Source organism: Falco biarmicus, chromosome 6 (assembly GCF_023638135.1).
Source record: "Falco biarmicus isolate bFalBia1 chromosome 6, bFalBia1.pri, whole genome shotgun sequence".
Taxonomy (NCBI): Eukaryota; Metazoa; Chordata; class Aves; order Falconiformes; family Falconidae; genus Falco; species Falco biarmicus.
In genome coordinates this window covers 43,713,811-43,733,081 of record NC_079293.1, presented here as the reverse complement: position 1 = coordinate 43,733,081, position 19,271 = coordinate 43,713,811, and the positions used below count along the sequence as shown (strand labels likewise).

Below are 19,271 nucleotides of genomic sequence, written 5' to 3'. Positions count from 1 at the left end.
TTGCTGCAATAAGAGCTGAAATAGCCTTTGACTGAACTTATTTAATATTGAAATGCTGTTATAAAGAACAATTATACCTAAATAAATTATATATAAACCAAAACTATTTATTTAGGTATTCATTAGAATGTATACACCAAAAGGCAGAAAAGTGTAATTTTTAAAAGTCTGAATATTTAGTCCCTGTATCCCAGTTATTCATTCAATAAATGAAATGACAAGCTGCAAAATCAGAATGTCTATTCTTTAAAACCACAAAACAGACTTGAACCACACAGGAAAAAAGAAAAATGTTATTATAGGTTGGAAACACTGTTTTTGACTGGAAATAAAAGCATATCAACTGTTCCAATTTAAAAGGTGAAAACAGCATACCAGCTGAAGTTGATTACTTCCAAATTCATTATAGTATACTTTCTATATGACATTCAGATTTCAAGTTATTAGTATTACTGGCAGACATTTTATATTTGTATACTACATGAAACAAAGTTTTCTCTAACTCTGTTTTCACCACAGTGTTTAATATTAGTTAAAAATAAATTAATTTTATGAAGAATAGGCACCAGCTTAACATGATAAATAGCTTTACAAGCAACTGTATGACCCACAAAGAAAAACACAATAAAATTGCATTCCTTGAAGGCATATTTCTCAAGTGCCAGAATTAAAACCCATACACTTCCCAAAACTGATGCTGACAACTTCTAGGGTTCAGCTTCATTTTTCATAATGCCTTATAGAATTAAATATTAAATAACTAATATGTAAATTGTTTAACAGAAGAACTTACTGGAGAGGAATAACTTCTGGTATCCATCCAGTCAGTGTATGAAGAACTGTAAATTCCTCCAGCTCTCTTCTTCCAGTTTCACATATACTATAAGACAAAAGCAGACGTTACACAGAATTGTAATATAACCAACTTGCAGTAAACTCTGTAGTCTACATTGCTTTCTGTAGGAGCAAAACCATAAATAAACAGAACAGCTTGCTGAAAAACAAGTGATTAACTGCAATTTCAGCAGTTTTCCAAACCACTGCTGACTACTAGCCTACAAAGCCAAATTTTTTATGCCATTGGATCAGGTTCATTGTTTTAGCATTCCCTCGGATACAACAACATTTTCAAAATTGTTAGCAAGCATACTAAGTATACTGGCACACAGTTAAGCCTTTTTTTGCAGAGTTGGAGCTGTGGGTTTGAAATCCCTCATGCTAGAAGGGGGGTATGAATCTAGAACTTTGATTTCCTGAGCAGCTGCTCTAACCCCCAGGTTATTATGCACAAGTTGTCTGTATTTCCAGTGTACCACACTCTACTCTTTCAAATTGATAGCACTCTCCAGAGAGATTTCTGTCTGTAGATCCTGAGAGGACCAAGGTTAAAGACGCCAGTGCTTGGCCACAACTAACCCTTGAGCTCTGGAGAAATGCAGTGTTTCAAACACATCCCTGCAAACAGAGTTTCCTAACAGGCAGCTCTAGGCAACTCCCTAGCCTGCATAGAAGTACATCAGACCATGCTTCTGACAAGCATAACTTGATATGACCAAAAGAGGGAAGCTTGACTACCCAGATCAGTGTTTTGAATTATTTTCTGAAGCTTAGTCGTTTAAACACTTGGTGTTCATTGCTTATCTCATAGGAATCTAACCTGTGGCCATCATTTGTCAATAATTGCACCACAGGCCAGTTTCAGGGAAGTGGACCACTGTACAGCCCACAACAGCAGAATTGTAGCAAAAGCATCAAAGTAGCTTACAATGTTTTTCCATACTGGTTAAGTCAATACTGGCTAAGGCTGACAATTAAAATTTCATTAAAAATTCTTTAACATTTCCATTTGGCAGAAAACCACATGTGAAGCTTTTTAGGAATAATGGCAAACGACAAGAGCACTCCAGTTTCTTTGCAAAGTTTTCTGTGCATAAATTTACAAACACATCTAAAAAGGAGACATAGCACCTTCTGTAGCTACAGGGGATTTTACTGATTTACAGCGTCAGCTTTCACAAAAGTGTATATTTGTCATTACAAAGTTTTTAGCAAAATATATTTCCTATGTGTATTAAAACAACATTTTGCAAACTCCATGCGACTTCACAAAACAAACTAGAAGTGAGATGACTCTGCTTTCATGAAACCCCACCTGGAGTACTGCACTGGGGGGCCCCAACATAAGAAGGATATGGACATGCTGGAAGAAGTGCAGAGGAGGGCCATGAAGAGGATCAGAGAGCTGGAGCACCTCTCCTATGAAGATGGGCTGAGAGAGGTGGCTTTGCTCAGCCTGGAGAAGAGAAGGCTCCAGGGAGACCTAATGTCTACATCCCAGTACCCAAAGGGGGCCTACAAGAAAGCTGAGGAGGGACTTTTTACAAGGGCACGGAGTGATAGGACAAGGGGCAATGGATGCAAACTGAAAGAGAGTAGATTTAGACTAGATATTAGGAAGAAATTTGTCACAGCACTATCAAAACTAGCCGGCTGCAACCATCCCATACCAGGTTAACTCTAATAAGTAGCTCACACGCCTTGCCCCAGCACGGCCACCAATCCCCCACAAGGTTTCAAAAGTTCATCTACTGTCCATACTGTCTCTTCATCCTCTTCAGGCCTGTCCACACTGCTCCGTCCCTTTGCCGTGTCTGGGTTCTTCCTTCTCTGGTCTCCTCTTCCAGCCAGCCTCTCCTCATCCAGGTCCCCTTTTTTCTGCTTCTTTCAAGGCCTCTCCTACACCCAGGGCACGCACACTCTCTCTCTCCTCCCTCTGTTTCTTCCAGGTCTCCCTCCACACAGTCCTCCTCTTCATACAATCCACCCCTTCCATACCCCTTAGAACTATTTAACTACTTAGCAGGAACCAGCCACAGCTGCACATTATCCACGTCAGCCAACCCACCGCCCCTGAAGCCAGCCCACAGCTGGATATTATCAATGTTAATTAATCCAGCTTCATTCCTCTGCAATTCCTCCACAGAAATTCTTCACTGTGAGGGTGGTGAGGCACTGGAACAGGTTGCCCAGAGCAGCTGTGGATGCCCCATCCCTGGGAGTGTTCAAGGTCAGGTTGGATGGGGCTTTGAGCAACCTGGTCTCGTGGGAGGTGTCCCTGCCCATGGCAGGGGGTTGGAACCAGATGATCTTTAAGGATGACCCTTCCAACCCAAACCATTCTGTGATCCCATGACTAAACATACCTCGTATTTGCCAGCTTAATGATAGCTTTGGACAGCAACATTGGCCAAAGTTCTATTTGACAGGTTGTAGCTGGTAGTAACAAACTATCCTCTTCATTGAAAGGCATAGTGTCATCCACAGTGATCTTTCTCCAGCACCCCTGTGACAGAGGGAGGGGGAGGAAAGAAGAGCAAAAATAGTGTTTCTGGGCTAGAAACAGAACATGTATGTAAGAGAACTTTTAACACTTTCCTAAGAACCTAATTCTACTGTAATTTGATTTACATTACAGATGGCTTTAAAAGTTCTCACATAGTATCTGAGAAGCATGGAAACAGTATTCATAACACTTTATTACTGCTCTGACTTATTAATTTCAATGATTAATCTAATTGCAGCTACTGCCTAATATATTTCCTCTCATACCTGTAACGATTAAAAAGTGGCTTAACTAAGATATCAGTTTTGCAAACGCCTCTTTAAGGTCTTAGTCTGGAAAATACTTGTGATATAAGCAGTCCCCCTTGCTTCCCAAGACCTACCTGGGGATGCTGGCTGCAGTGGTCAGTATCCTGGAAAGCATTAAGATTATATCTTATAAAACACTATAGGAAATAACTCAAAATGACCAAATGTTAAAAATATCCACATTTCCAGAAAAAGGAAAAAACAGGCAAAACAAGATACTGATGTCTCCAGTACCAGATAGATATTTAATTAGTAAATTGAACTAGTATCCCATAAAATAATCTTGCCTACCATTCTCCAAAAAAGTCTGACTAATGATCACTACATAATAGAGGCCAAGGAATTAGTGGAGAAATGCAAGTACTTCTGTTAACTCACCCACAAAATGATGAAGAATGACCAAATCACTAAAATATTCACCATATGTTATTAGAGAGGGCAAAACTACTGCTTTCTGCTTGTAACTAAAGTGTGGCTCCAAGCTGAAATGCCTGTCAATTAACTTTACATGAGTTAGGTTTCAGAAGAAAATAAATTTAGACCATATGGCAAAGATACCTAAAAACCTTAAAAGAGGCTAACATTTTTTAGGATAGAAACTTTTCCTGACAGCCAAAACTAAATATTTACGATTTCACAAGTTTGAAAAGGACCTGGTAAGTGAAATGATCACATACTTATTTCCTCTTTCAGTAATTGCTGAAGTTTAATAGACAGAACAGTTCAAGTTAAAAAGTAAAGAAAGAGACTGAGGAGATAACTGGTTTTCTGCAGCTGAGGACACTTTTTAATTCAGAGTAGTAATTCTGTGCATGTAATTCTTAAAAGACAATAGTATTTTTGTGTATATATAGCACCATTATTTTTTTCCCCTCCTCACCAATTGCTCGCCTTTTATGCTTAATAAATAATATAATTCATATTGCAATTATTTTCTATCAGTGATAACCTTTTTATAGCATTTCACTATTAACTCTAAAAACAATTATGCTGGTTTAAGCAAGTAAGACACCAACAAAAAGAAACAAACATATGTGGGGCAGAAGGTTTATGGATAGAAAAAGATATCTATAGGTGAGAAAAAGTGGAAATGAAGAAACAAATTCAATAAACCTCAGGAATGCAAAATGGAAAATTGGATATGGGGTGGCACTGAAAGAATATTGTGCCTATTATGGGAAAAAATACTATCCACAAGTTTGATCTGGTGGATGAGAAACCCCTCAGGACTTAATACAAATACTTTACTGAAACAAGTTCATTATTCTTCCACTGTGCCTTCTCTCCCTATTAATTTTCCACTTTCTCCTGCAAAATCTGTTTCACATCTATCTCTAATTTGTCTTTTCTCATTTGCACATTTTCTTTAACCTTCCACCATCTGACACTATTTTTTTTCCTCCCTGATTTTCTTTCTGTGAAATACAGCTGTAAAACCAGAGGAAAGGAAATTAAATAAACCCAAAGGCCCAAAACAGACACAAAAAAAGCCTAAACTGCCCTGATAATTCTTATAGATGCTTTAAAATGCAGTGTTTTATCACATGAATACACAACCTCTGCAGCATTAAATTCACACACAGAATAATGTCCTCTGCTGAGGAACATGGGCAACATCATTTCTGCCTTCTCAAACTCATGCAGCTCTTATTCCCTATATGAATACAAGATATTCGGTCTGTAGAGGCAGTACTAAAGGATAAGGAAAGCACAGGTATGCAAATCAGCTAAGTGCTCCCCCTTACAGGAAAGTTAAGAGATTCTTCCAGTTTTAACTGCTGTCCTATTTCTTCCTCAGTGATGGCTAGCTGACATGTATCAAAAGCAAACTATAGGAAAGTTCCTTTTAAAATATCGTATTTGATCTATGCTGTATTAGAATGGTACATTTTTCTTAATTCAAATATATGGTGTAGGATTATTTAAAAGTAAAACTAATACACTCAGGGGTTTATTGCCTCTCAGGAGGCACATATCAAACTGCAACGTGCGTAAGTGCAGTCATTCAGAAGCTCTCCTCAGCTTTGTCTGCATTTATGTTTATTCCAAAAGACAGACAGATTTATAAACAATTTAACAGGGTGATAGAGAAAGTAAAAGAAATCTCTCCTTACTTTTTATTCACAGGAATCTTTTGTACTATAACCACTAAGTAACGGTTTCCAGCATAGAAACAGAATATGAGAAAATTTCCAAGGATCATGGAAGTGTTTGAATAATTATTTTGTATTTGTAACTTCAGAGATTTCTGAAATAACTTTGTGCTGAGGTGTTTCCAAGTGACATACTGCACGCAACTGCAAGGCTCTCTACATAGCTCCAACACAAAACACGGCCAGTTTATCCATCCAAGGCACTGACCTGCTGCTGTCCCTCTCCAGGAGCATCATCTGCTGATGTGATGCAAGTGCCTTTATTCTGAAGTTCTAAAAACACCCTGAGATGGGAAGTTTGTGCCCTCTCTTTTTGTACAGCAATACTAATTATCTCAAATAATGGTAAACTGGAGACTTGCCATGAGGACCATTAGGAAGACAAGATCTCTTCACTCTTCAACAGATTATACATATATATTCTCTTCTTCTCCTCTAGTATATTTTACTGTTTTCCTATTGTTATGCATTTAAGAGTGTTGTCCTTGAGTACACTGACCTGCAGACTTACATTCCACCTTCCAAATCCTTTCACTAACCACATCAGCATTTTTCACAGTCACAACCCTCACAAAACCTCTTTCTCCCCAAATCTGAGTTTCATTCGTATACTTATTGTTGCTCTTTCTTTTGACTGCCTCTTATTGGCTGAGAACATCTTTTCAAGAGACCTCTATTTTTAATTTTTTTTGCCATGGCTTAAGACCAAAAAAACCCCTTCAGGTTGTTCTTTCCTGATTTTCCTCCTCTCCTCTTGCATTTCCTTCAATCTTTGGTGGTTCCTTTTTACTGTATGGGGTTTTTCCTGCACATATCTATTAATAACATATTGTCCCAGAAAGCAAAGTGAGCATTTTTTTTAATTACCCAATCACATTTTAAGCATATGAAGTAGTGCTGAATATGCCATTTTCCTCAAAATCTTTTAATATTTATTTGCCTTTTCTCATAATTAATTTTCTCATAATAATTCTCATAATTAATTATGCCATATTTTGGATTGAATTTATCTAAAGTAAAATTCTAGCTCTTCGTCCTTTCTGTATTTCAGTAAGAAGTTCCTCACTAGGATCATCTCCTTTCCATTTGTAACTAACTATATACAATGTCTTTGTAATCTCAACGAAGCTGGAAGAGACCCAAGTTAAACACATGACATCCTAAAGTCTAAATGATGCTGAAACTTTGAAAAAGAATCCAGGTGCCACCTTTGGGTTTTGGTCCCATGACATACATCTTTGCAGAGCAGTCATAGCTGTAGTCATGGAACTTCCCTTGCAGAAACTGGGAATTTTAGTCCTTAACAGCTGAGAAGGGAAGAATATTCAATTATTCCACTCAAGTTATGGATGGTTAGTGCTCTAACCATCACATTTTATGTAAAAAGCAGAGGTGGCAGCCATCTGATAAAAGATATGAGCTCTCTATAACTTTTCCTGCACTCTCACAGAATAATCTAGTGTTTGGTATCTGCATAAACAGATGCACCTAATACAAAGCCCTGCTTAACCTTCAGGAAATCTCTCAGAAACTCTGGATGTTTGTTTGACTAATTCAGATAGCTCCTCACTCAGTATGAGAGTCAACTTAATTATCCTTGGAAAAAACCCCACACCTATTCCCAGTGACAGTACCAGACCACTTCACCACTTAATTCATCTACTTAAATTCTGCTGCTAGAGACAGGTGGAGTGGTGATGCCTAAAGAAGGAATCTCCAGCAGGCACTCTGAATAATGTCCGTAGCTTACCTGGATCTACTGATACAAAAATATTTAATTTGAGCAGCTGAAGCCTCTTAGCCTGCTGTGTTAGACGTGGTTATGTTTGTTCAATTCACAGTGTGCCAAGGAACAGATATATCTCTTTCAGCCTTCCAGTGCTCAGGCAACATATTCATCAAACAACAGCTTGTTGGTGGTTTTCTTTTTTAACTTTGCCATTTATGTTTTTATTATCAATAACTTGTGATAGCTTGTTTTAAAATATTGCGTATCAGTACTATTAGCAGCTTAAATTTCTGGACTGCTTAATTACCTGTCTGCATTGTCTTAGCTGTTCACTTGTATTCATAGCATTGATTTTGGCTTTTTTAAAAAAAAGCTTTTACACATTCTTTTCTAGGTTTTGTTTCCTTTTTTAAAGTATAACTTTTTCTGTTTCCATGAATGGTATTTTTTTAGAAGCCCAATTGGGTACCTTTTGAGTTTTCACTAACACTTCCAACTTTATGTTTCCAACTGACTGCATCAAAAATATTTTCAAATTTGGGCAACTGAAAGTTTAATAGGTTCAATTATATGTCTTTGTGTTTTGTGATATATTCTGTTTGCATAAAACAAATGTAACCAGAATAACCCTAACAACATTGACAACTTCTAACTTTTAGGTCAAAGATTATTTATTTGTTTATTAGTATGAGGTTCAATACTGAATTAAGTGTACCCTGTTGACTGTAAAATGCATTAGGAAGTTATGGTCTGTTATCTTTAGAAGCTCCATGGGATGTTTTGGTTTTACCAGTACATCCTCAGTAAATGGTCCTCACACTGGAAGTCTTTGATCACCTTTAAATAAAACTGCATACAAATATCTCTGTAAAGTCATCCAACTAAGTTACTTAAACAATAAAAATCATTCTTAACCCTAATAGACCAGAGGTGTGGGCCAGCTGTCTGGCTCTACTGAACACTTCCATCAAAACTCTGTATTCTGTCATTCACTACACAGGAACAGAAATATTTTGAATATTATTTCAAAACCATTAATGCAGGCACACACAAAAAAATGACAAGATGAAATTAAGACTGAAATAAAAATGGGGTAAAAGTTATTGAGTGAAAATTTAATTTATACAGTTTATAGTGCAGGGCAAACTTCACAATCAGTATTCATCTCTTCCTCTCTAGCAAAAATGAAATGAAACATACCTTCCTATTTAGTTAAAGCCAACAAACACTGAGAATTCAAGTGGTAAAAGGAATTTCCATTGATGCTTAGTATTGTCACAACATTTTGAAACACAAGAGTTTAAAAAAAAAAAGAAAACCAAATCACAAACCATTGGACTATAAGAAAGCACATGGTTTAGAAATCAACCCTTTTAAAAACCCTGTAAAAACAGGATGTAAAGGACCACATGCAGGTCAAAGAAACTACAAATGGTGAAAATTAATCACGTCTTACATCAACATTATTCTAACCACTCACTATATGATACAGAATGAACCAATTATTTTCTGTCAAATGCACTGAAGTTGTGTTTGGGCTAAGGAATGACATTGAAAACTACTGTTTGACACCAAAAAAAAAAAAGTCACAAGTATAAGGAAAGTTATTTCAGTAGAGTTTGAACATATACAACATGCCATTATTGGATCCTCTTTCTACAATGAAATAAACAAATGAACTCAAATGTAGTATATCGCTATAGTGCCCAGAGGAAAAAAAAAAAATCTCCTAACAATCAGCAAAATTCTACATAACCTATGAAAAAATAATATTGCTTTTTCAAGTAACAACTCTGCTTTATCAAGCTCTAAGTTGTACAAAAGTCACATGAACTGTAAAAGACCTTTTTATTAACATTCATCAATAATTTGTCAACACTTCTATTCCTATAAATCCCTATCTTTTCAGTAATAATAAATACTTACCCTGACCATTAAAATTTGCCATGCTAGCTGCATAATGTTTATGTATTGTTGGAGTACTCACCATCCAATAAAGTTTCACTACGTATTTTCCATAGCTATTGTACAGCGGCATGTGGCCTTTGGTAGCTTTACATAAGGCATAAATATGTTCCCATGGTTTCCAAAACACTGTGCGTGTTCCATTAGTTGAGGCCTTTTCATTACATATCCTCCAGACTGCATAGATTTCACTTACAATCCATCTCATGAGCTGAAAACAGAAGAAAACAGAAAACAAAAAGGTTTTTGACTTACATCTTCTAGAAAAATTAAATCTAGTTTTATTATGATGGTCAATGAATAAAAGGGATCCTGTTTTAAATGAAGGGACATAAAATTATAGCTATGGTTTCATGCAAAAATTAATTTCACTGGTACAATTTTTCTTAAAATCATCATAATATCTACAATAACACAAAACGAAGTAAAGGCATACTATAAATTATACTGTTCATCATTTAGCAAAGAAAAATAAGGGCATATGATTCCAAACTAAATTATGTTACAGGATTTGTGAACTGTCACTTGTTTAATTGCTTATTACTAGATATCTGCTCACTGTGAATATTGGCTTTAATACTTGTCATTTGTACTCAGTAAAAAACAACCCTAAATCATTAAAAGCGTTTAATAATTTAAAGAATTTAAAACAGCAGCTTTAACTAATCATGCTTTATTGCATGTATTTTTCTAACATGCAGATTTCTGATGTGTGCCATAATTTCACAAGTATTTCCAGATTGTTACAGTGATTTATATAAGCAATAATGAGAATAAACTTTTACTACAAGAAACTTGCCCCAAATTATTTAGTGTTTCTGTAGACAGTGAAATTTACATCATCTGTTTTCTGATGGCTTCCATACAATTTCTCTAGTCTGAATTTTGAATTTGCATTGAAGCACTGAATGAAATTGAAATTATGATGTAATATCATATTCAGTAAGGCACTCAGATGCCTTGATTCTACCTGCTTTGTATTTTTCCCTGATCTATAGAAATTCAGTAAACATTCAGCTCTGGAGAGAAGGAAAAGACCAGCTGGGTGACAGACATTTGCACACACATGCAGGCACACTAAGAAAATGACTTCAGAAAAGCTTGAATGAAAAACATAAACCCTTTCTAATAAAGCTTTTATTTGTTCTTATCTTTAGAGAATATTATCCCATAATAAACTTTGTAGTTCATAGACTGTATATTTAAAAAAAAAAAATTTTCGGAAAAATCTCTTAACATCATTGGTTTACTTTCTCAAATTGTAAAAAAGGTAAACACTAATTATACAATTCTAGATGACTTCTTGTCATTTTATTCCCATCACTCATATAGGAAATTTGTGACAACTTATTTCTTCATGGTAGAAATTTGGAGTGAAATAAAAAATGGTGGAAAGAGTTAAAAAGAATTAAAGAGAACATTTTTAAAAAGGGACATTAATGTATTTCTACCTACCTCACTACAAAATATATGCTCATTTGCTGAAACAAGGTCAAATGAGGTTTCATTTTTGATAACCACAGGAATCTAGAAGAAAGTACATTATTAAGTCCATAGCTGAATTATCTGGAAAAAATTAAATGAACACTCATGTTTAAGAGCAGTGACATACAAATTTTAGACATCTGGCAAACATTTGTTATATGCAAACTAAAGGCCATCAGTTTGCAAATCTCGTAGCTGCTTTGGTATCTCTCAATAAAAACGTCTTAAAAAGTAGATGTTCAGAATTTTAAAAAAAAAAATCATTATTGTTACCAGATGTGGAGTATAAAATTAAATAATGACGTAAGTAAATTCAGATTCCCACAATTTATTCATGATATTTGCAGTTCTGCATTTAAATCATGATCATAACACTCTCATACTTTAAGACTTCCTTGGCCCCCCACCAAGATTCAACAGGATTTGTTTCCTCATGGTCAATTAGATATTGGTATTGTCAGTACGAACACTAACTTTATCAAGCCTTTGACTGTATTACCGAATTTTGATGACTATTGCTTGTTTATACAGTCCATTTTATTTTTGGAAGCAGTGTAGAAATAACATACTAGGACTGTAGTTTATTGAACTAAATATATATGTGTCTCTCAGCACGTATTGGTGATCGTTGAATCATAGAATCATTTAGGCTGGAAAAGACCTTTATGATCATTGAGTCCAACCGCTAACCTAGCCCTGACAAGTCCACCACTACCATGTCCCTGTGTGCCACATCTACACGTCTTTTAAATGTCTCCAGGGATGGTGACCCAAACACTTCCCTGGGCAGCCTGTTCCAGTGCGTGGCCATTTCAGTGCTTCATTTCAGTGAAGAAATTTTTCCCAATATCCAATCTAAACCTCCCCGGGCGCTACTTGAGGCCATTTCCTCTTGTCCTATCGCCTGTTACTTGGAGAAGAGACTGACCCCCACCTCACTGCAACCTCCTTTCAAGTCGTTGTAGAGGGTGACAAGGTCCCCCCTGAGCCTCCTCTTGTCCAGGCTAAACACCCCCAGTTCCCTCAGCCGCTCCCCATCAGACTTGTGCTCCAGACCCTTCCCCAGCTCCGTTGCCCGTCTCTGGACACGCTCCAGCACCTCAGTGTCTGCCTTGCAGTGAGGGGCCCCAACCTGAACACAGGGTTCCAGGTGCGGCCTCACCAGTACAGGTGCGGCCGGGTACAGGGGGGAGATATTTATTGTGGTGAGCAAAGAATCATGGCTTGATTCTTTCCTTAGCACACTAAATAGGCTCGTTGACACTTTCTTTTATAGTTGCTAACAGATTAGGTAGTAACATGTATCATCTTAACAGCCTTTCATCACTTGTGATTTACATTAATTTTTAACAACGTACAAAATTTCTACTAATCATAGCTTCTTGATTCAAAATACATTGGACCAAAACAAGCATCAAAGTTTTAATCAGGTCTACAAGAATACAAATGCTTTCTTCATGGTGCTCTGAGGATAGATTTTGAAAGCTCTTTTTAATACAGATACATGTTTCCATGGCTTTCTGGGCTGCCAGCACTCTTGCCCTCATCCTTCAGATACCTCTATTCAGTTTATGCATTTTGGCAGCGTTTCTCATCCAATCTTTTGGTCTTGTCAATTACTCCCCCTGACCTCCCCCTCTCCTTCCTCCATTAAACATTAAATTTGGACCTGCTTAGTGTCTAGTTAATAAAAAATGGAACTGACAAGCTGACAAAAGGAAAACTGACAAGTCTAAAGAAGTTGGAAGGGTGGTCAAAGTGTTTTAAAATTTCAGCATTTCATCTGAAGCAAAAATTACTTTAACACTTAGACTAGCAACAGCACTGGAGAACACTAACCTTTGAAATGGTAGGCTGTTGGTTTTTTTTTTTTTTTCTTTGCAATGAATTTTAAAAATAAACTGAACAAGAGCTTTGCATGATTTTAAAATGTTATGGTTACCTTCCAGACAAGTACTGTCAAAAATGTGGACACGTTGTGTATGCAGACTGGAGAAATACAACAGTTGAAGTGAGAAAAAGTGCTATATTTCTGGTAAAGCTAATTCATGGTTTCAGGACAGATATTTACTTCAGATACCTGCTCGAGGGAAGCTATAGTTGGAACAAATAAAACTTGTTTAGCCACAGCACTGATTTTTAAATGAGAAAACTAGAAGACAAAGAAGAACAGAAAGGCATCTCTCTGTCCAGGTGTCTTCCAAATGAATGCAGAGCTAAAAAGCAGAGCAGACTTGGGAAGATACACTACCACGATGCTTTGCACCAGGAGGTGCTGGTCCATGGCAGTTCCCAGTAAGAAAGACACTCAGACTCCATAGAGTATCATTTAAAATGCTAGGGATGAGTACAGATAACCTTGTGTCTTTTTAGCCACTGGGAAACCCAAGCTGTGCAGCATCAAACAGGCCTCTGATCCATGCTCAGTGTTCTGTGCAGATCCCATCTGCAGAGAGGGTTACCCCATTTTGTTATTGTGCTGTGATAGGATTTGAACCATTAGAGGATATTCTTACAAGAAAACAACTCTGTTTGTCATTTCTACTGTACATCAGAAGGGATGCTCACATAAGAACTTGCTGCTGCATTTAGACAAAGGCAAGGAGATGCAGGTGGTATAACTGCGGTAACAAGTGGGAGCTGCCTGCAGGCACCTCCCTAATGATGAGCTGCCCGAGTTTATCCAGCGACCAGGGATTATGCCCAGCTCAGCACCACAAAGACCTCAAGGCCAAGTTGTGTGTGCTGCATAGGTTAACTGTTACATGGATCAGGGACTCCTCGGTGTGGAACAGTCTCCCGGACAGGATGAATATGCATGGTCAAGTGGGTTTTACCTGTTGAACTAACTTTCTCTGCTAATTTTCCTCTACTTGTGACATAGCTAGGCAAATAACATTTTTTCATTATGACCTTGCTTGTTTCTTACCTTATTTATTAAAAATTCATGTGGGCGTTTCCATGAATGCACTTTCAAAGATGCTGGTAATATTATTTTCCCTTCAGGATCCTCAAAAACATGCTATGTAAAACAGGCATGAACAAAAACGAAACATTTTTTATTAAGTACAGTACTGTATCTTCCACAAGATTTAATATATTGTTCACACAATAAATCACTGAAGAGGAAAACCAGCATAAAAAGGAACTAATAGTATCTATAACTGGACTAAGAGTGCAAAAACCCAAATCAAGATTCAGCATGAAAGCTGCTTATATTGCTCTGAGAAGTCTATGTGGCCTGCACTGTCTAAATAGGTCTATATGAGATTTTTTTTTTCTTTTCCACCTTTCAAAAAAACCTCCCAAAAAACTGTTCAAGCTTTTAAGTCAGGCACTCTTCTACCAATTTGTTTTTAGGTACTTTCTCTAACTCACTAATTTCTGAAGCTTTTTAAATTGAATACTGAAAGTATTTAAAGCGATATTTAGACACAAACAAAGCGGGTTCCATGCATTTAAAACTGCCATAGAAACCAAACAGAGCTATAATTGTACAGCATCATAAATTAGCCCATTAAAGAGAGCATCCTACAATTTTCAAACTTTCACTTCCCAAGTGATATTTATCCTCCACGTGAACAAAAGGCGCCAGGATATATGATACCTGTTTACTTAATAGCACCATGTAGGATGAAGAGATGCCTCTGATGCTGCTCGTGCTGACTGACAAACTAATGAGTAACACAGTTAATGCCTTTTATTTGTGCCTGGAACCTTACATAGCTTTTAGACGTATTATAATCTCTGTGTGTTTCACTGCCCACGTTGTACTCTGTTTATCTTCCACAGACCAGACAAGGGAAAGTGTTTCTGGGAAGGAAAAACTATGAGACTTGAGTATTTACTAATTAAAGGAAGACAAAATAAGCATAAAAACCAAACAGAAACCAGACTCCAAAACAGTCTATTCCCTGCAATTTTTTTCTTATTTATTTCATTGTGTACGTTCCTTCCACATATCTGTTGCAGCACTCTCCAAACTATCAAGCTGCAACAAGGTCTTTTACCATCTCATACCAGCATACTCCTCATGCCTGTCCCTCTGCTGCCTTTTCCTCACCTCATCCAGGGCACACTCTCTCCTCCTTCCTCAGCTGCTCCCTCTTCATTGCCTCTCAACCACTTAACCTAACCAGCCACAGCTGCACCTTATCCACATCGGCCAGCCCACCGCCCCTGAAGCCAGCCCACAGTTTTATATTATCAATGCTAATTAACCCAGCTTCATTCCACTACAGTATCAATCTGCAAAAATTTCAAGTTCCTGAAAGAAAAAAGAGAAGTTGCGGAGAAAAAAAGAACCTTTTAGGAATACTTATTTTTCCTGAAATCTTAAAGGAAATCTTGTGAGCCTGGACCATACAGAACTGTATTAACAGTGTTTATATTCTACTTTCAGAGACATCCAACCCTCACTATGTAGTGTAACAGTGAAGTTTAGCATTGAAATGCTAGATAAACCAGAAAAAGGAGGCAGGTGAGAATGATGGAACACTACACAAAGAAACACTTAAAAAAAACAAACCTGGGAGATACACTTTTTTTTTTTTTAGCTTACAAGTGCAAAAAATACTTTGAAGAAGGATTTTGTAGGTTCAGCTAAAGTTGGCTGACAAAATCAGGTTTAACTGAACTTTAATTTTGGGTGGCTATACGAGACAACTGCCAGGTCTCAGGAGTTCATGCTCTAAGCCTTAACCATAAGTTCTACAGGAAAGACAAGCAAGAAAAAGTCACAAGAGGAAATACACAAGGTCAAATGCCCAATCTCAGCAGCACACTGCGCTGCTCTAAGACAGGCTGTTGTGTAGAGGTGCTTGGTAAAAGAGCTTTACTCCTACAAGGAAAGAGATCACTTCTGATTTATTCCTTTTCCCACACAAGAAAATAGGATTGTATACAAGTTGAGTTCTAAGTGTACTCAAACATAATGGATGCCATCACTAATTCTGTTTCTAACTGAAATACCCTATACGGTGTTCACTTCTGGCTAGCTGCTTGGATCAAAGGAGGCTACATTAGAAAATTCTTTAGATCTGTAAATTCATCTGCTGTGACCAACATATTTAACAACTCCTTTAAACATGTTGAAAGAGCAAAGTTTCATATAATCTGTGGCTGAAGAACTGAATAGTCTAGTAAACACCTCAGACTGCCTCAAGCTAAAAAAGAAGAAAGATTTTCAGTTACAAGTATTTTAAAATTTTATGTATTATAATACTGTCTGGCAGACCTAACAGATCAGTGCTAGATAAATGTTTAGAGTACAGCCCAAGGACACCAAATGTGGTAATGGAACAAAAGAAAGACACAAAGGAAAATTATTTACCTGTCAAGTTAATGGCAGCATTCAGTATAGAACCTATACCTTCTCTCAAAAAGAGTACTTTGGCCCCAGAGGAGTACAAGATATTTAAGCTTGCAATAAAAAAAATGTAAAAAATCTACGAACACATATGCTAACATATACTTAGCACACATATACAGAACAAATATATGAACAATGCATAATTTGCACATAAAATAGATGATTAAGCATGGTATTAAATGGATTTTAAATATCACTTGAAAATGCTAAGTTTAAGAAATCTACTATAATCCTGCATAAAACACACACACATTCTGTAACGATAACCAGTTTGGAGGAGCAAAAATTCACATAAGACTCAGAAGTCATCCTGGAGTTGGAAAGACCAAGGAATTTTTCTGCATCTGGTATGTAATTACATTCTGCAAACTAAGGATATCCCATGCCATCAAATCTGTCTTTGCACGCTAGAACTGTAGACAGTGCTTCACATGTCTAGAAACCAAGGTGTGCAAAAGACTTCAGCATCTGTTTTTCCCATAATAAAAGTGGGTGCATTTACCCTTTTGAGTCCACAGGAAGTGCGGTGCCCAGAGAATGGATTGCTCTAACATACCGCAACAGTTCAGCTGTTTCCACATACCCAGTTTTAATTATGTTATGAAACAGATATTGGGGTTGCATTTTTTTTAACCATTAATGTGCACACATTAATGCATACAAATATGTTACCAGTTAATTTAAAAAGCAACAAATAAACAAGGTACAATACTTATAGTTTGTTGTTGTAGTTTAGTAGGGAACTATTTCAGTAAGTTTAAAATATATTTAATGTATTTATCAATAAAAAATTATTCTGAAGTTATGACAAATACTCTATTAAATACAGGTACGAAAAACAAAGTGGAAATAATATATGTGTGTCACACAACTTACTGAAATTGGACTTTTTCCAGTTTTTTCTTTCTCTTTTCCAACCTTTCCAGTATCCCATTTTTCTGCATTGATATCTGCTTCATTCCATTCTGGCCAAATAGGAAATCTCCACTTTTTGTTGGAAGCACCTACATGGGAAGACATAGCTGCCCTGGGAAACAGAGGCATGAATAAAAATGAGTAGTACATTAGGCAAGGGTAGGTAGTAGGAAGATTTTTTTATCTCATAACATATTCCTTTTTTAATGTACTATAATAAAAATTTTAGTGTTAGTAACTACAATAACATTTTGTCACTAAAATAAGCATGCCTATAGAAGTGCTGGATGGTGTTATTAGGTATAAACCAATAAAATATTTAAATGCATTTATATTAGGAGTCCTGCTGAAATAAATGGGACAGCTGAAGAACAAAAGCAGAATCTAAGGACAATTTCCTCCCTCTTCATTTTCCCCTGCTTTAAGCCACATGATTCTCCTTCCTCTCCTGTGCCAGTAACTCACCCATCTGAAGGCTTTCATCTTTTTTTTTTCTCCCCCTCACCCCCCCCCTTCCCTTTTCCCTGACTTATTTTCTTTAGCCAACTAAAAGGAGCTTGCCATGGATAAAAGATATATTTGGGCAAATGATTCCCACTTCTAGGCATCTGTGAGCTGTTAGACCAGCCAGTTCTGTCTCCAGGTAGTTTCATTCTCAGGACCTCTTGTGCTACCAGCACTCTCCCAACCCTCTTGGGATTCACAGCTCTGGTAAGAAGTTGCTGAGGCTGCAGGGATTTTCACAGGACTAAACCACAACATGTTCATAGTTACCAACTATCACTAGCAGTATCTGTGTACATCATTTTCCCAGTGCATAGAAAGGGCTGGAAAACTGAATTAGCTACAATGAGAATACAGCAGCTCCTTCCTCCTTAACTACCAGACGTGGAAGCAGATGAAGTATGTGCAGGTCACATCTTAATGATATTCTCCCAAACCCACTAGCAATAAACTGTAGATGATGTCCACTCAAAAGAACAAAGGGAAGAAGCTGAAGGGACCTGAGAAGCAACATGGCAACAGAAACTGAGCAAAAGGGTTTAAATAAATCTTATTGCCAAGCAAAGACACAGACTTCAACTAGTCCATAAAAAGGCCTAGGGTCAGAATTCCCTCTGATTCACACTCAGCAGTGTCCTACAGCAGAAGAACAGTAGAGACAGACTTTTTTACTACTGCAGCCTTAACAATACACTTACATGTACTTACAAGATACTTCTATTACATTATGTACATCAGCTATAAAAAGCTAAAGATACTGAAATTTTCTCTTTCCTTTCCTTATACAACACCATGGTTTGTTGTGTGGTTTTTTTGTTGGTTTTTTCTTTTTCTTTTTAAATGAGAAATAGCAGGATTATTACAAATATGTCCAGGACATCAGGAAGATACCAGTATCTTGGGCTATAGCTGGAGACCTATTTTTACAAACTGATGCCAGTACATAATTATTTTAAAAATTAAAGCTTAATTTCTTTAGAAACTGATGTCTTCAGGAGATTTAAAAGGGAAAGCTTCCAGGTTTTTTTTATATTTAAGAACAGGGTTTTTTTAACTTCTGGCCATATATTGCATATGATATCATGTTGATATTTATACCAATATATATCAGTGATATCATATAAAGCCATACTCACATTTTAGATACTAGAATTATAGCTTTCTCTTGAGATTTTGGTGACTGCACGGAAAAAAAGTGAGCCCTGATTATGATTTACAGCATCACTCAGATTGCAAAAAGCATTTGACACTTCAGATAAAATGGTCAGTGTCATAATTCACACATGTTCTTTTTCAGTTGCTGTACACAATATCCATTCATTGCTCCTATACAGGTGCAACACTAACTATGACTGCATTCTAAAGACAAACACAGACTACATAAATGAGTAGTCTGGCTAGGGGAAAATGGTGTGTAGCAAGTGACACTTGAAAATACTGCTAAGCCCTGTCTCCCAAAAGGTGGGAGCAGAGGGGCAAGTCACTTGGGGGAACAGAG

The 19,271-nt window shown here is 36.9% G+C and overlaps 1 protein-coding gene across 1 annotated transcript in view; it reads right to left on the bottom strand.

Moving 5' to 3' along the window:
* ADGB (androglobin) overlaps positions 1–19,271 on the bottom strand; it is a 123,258-nt gene that overhangs the window by 81,382 nt on the left and 22,605 nt on the right. The window contains exons 2-7 of the mRNA XM_056344385.1: positions 17,231–17,381; positions 13,913–14,005; positions 10,954–11,025; positions 9,521–9,709; positions 3,204–3,343; positions 794–880 (exon numbers count right to left, since the gene is read on the bottom strand). Of these exons, the coding sequence (XP_056200360.1) occupies positions 794–880; positions 3,204–3,343; positions 9,521–9,709; positions 10,954–11,025; positions 13,913–14,005; positions 17,231–17,381 (732 nt within the window). The remainder of the gene's footprint in view (positions 1–793; positions 881–3,203; positions 3,344–9,520; positions 9,710–10,953; positions 11,026–13,912; positions 14,006–17,230; positions 17,382–19,271) is intronic.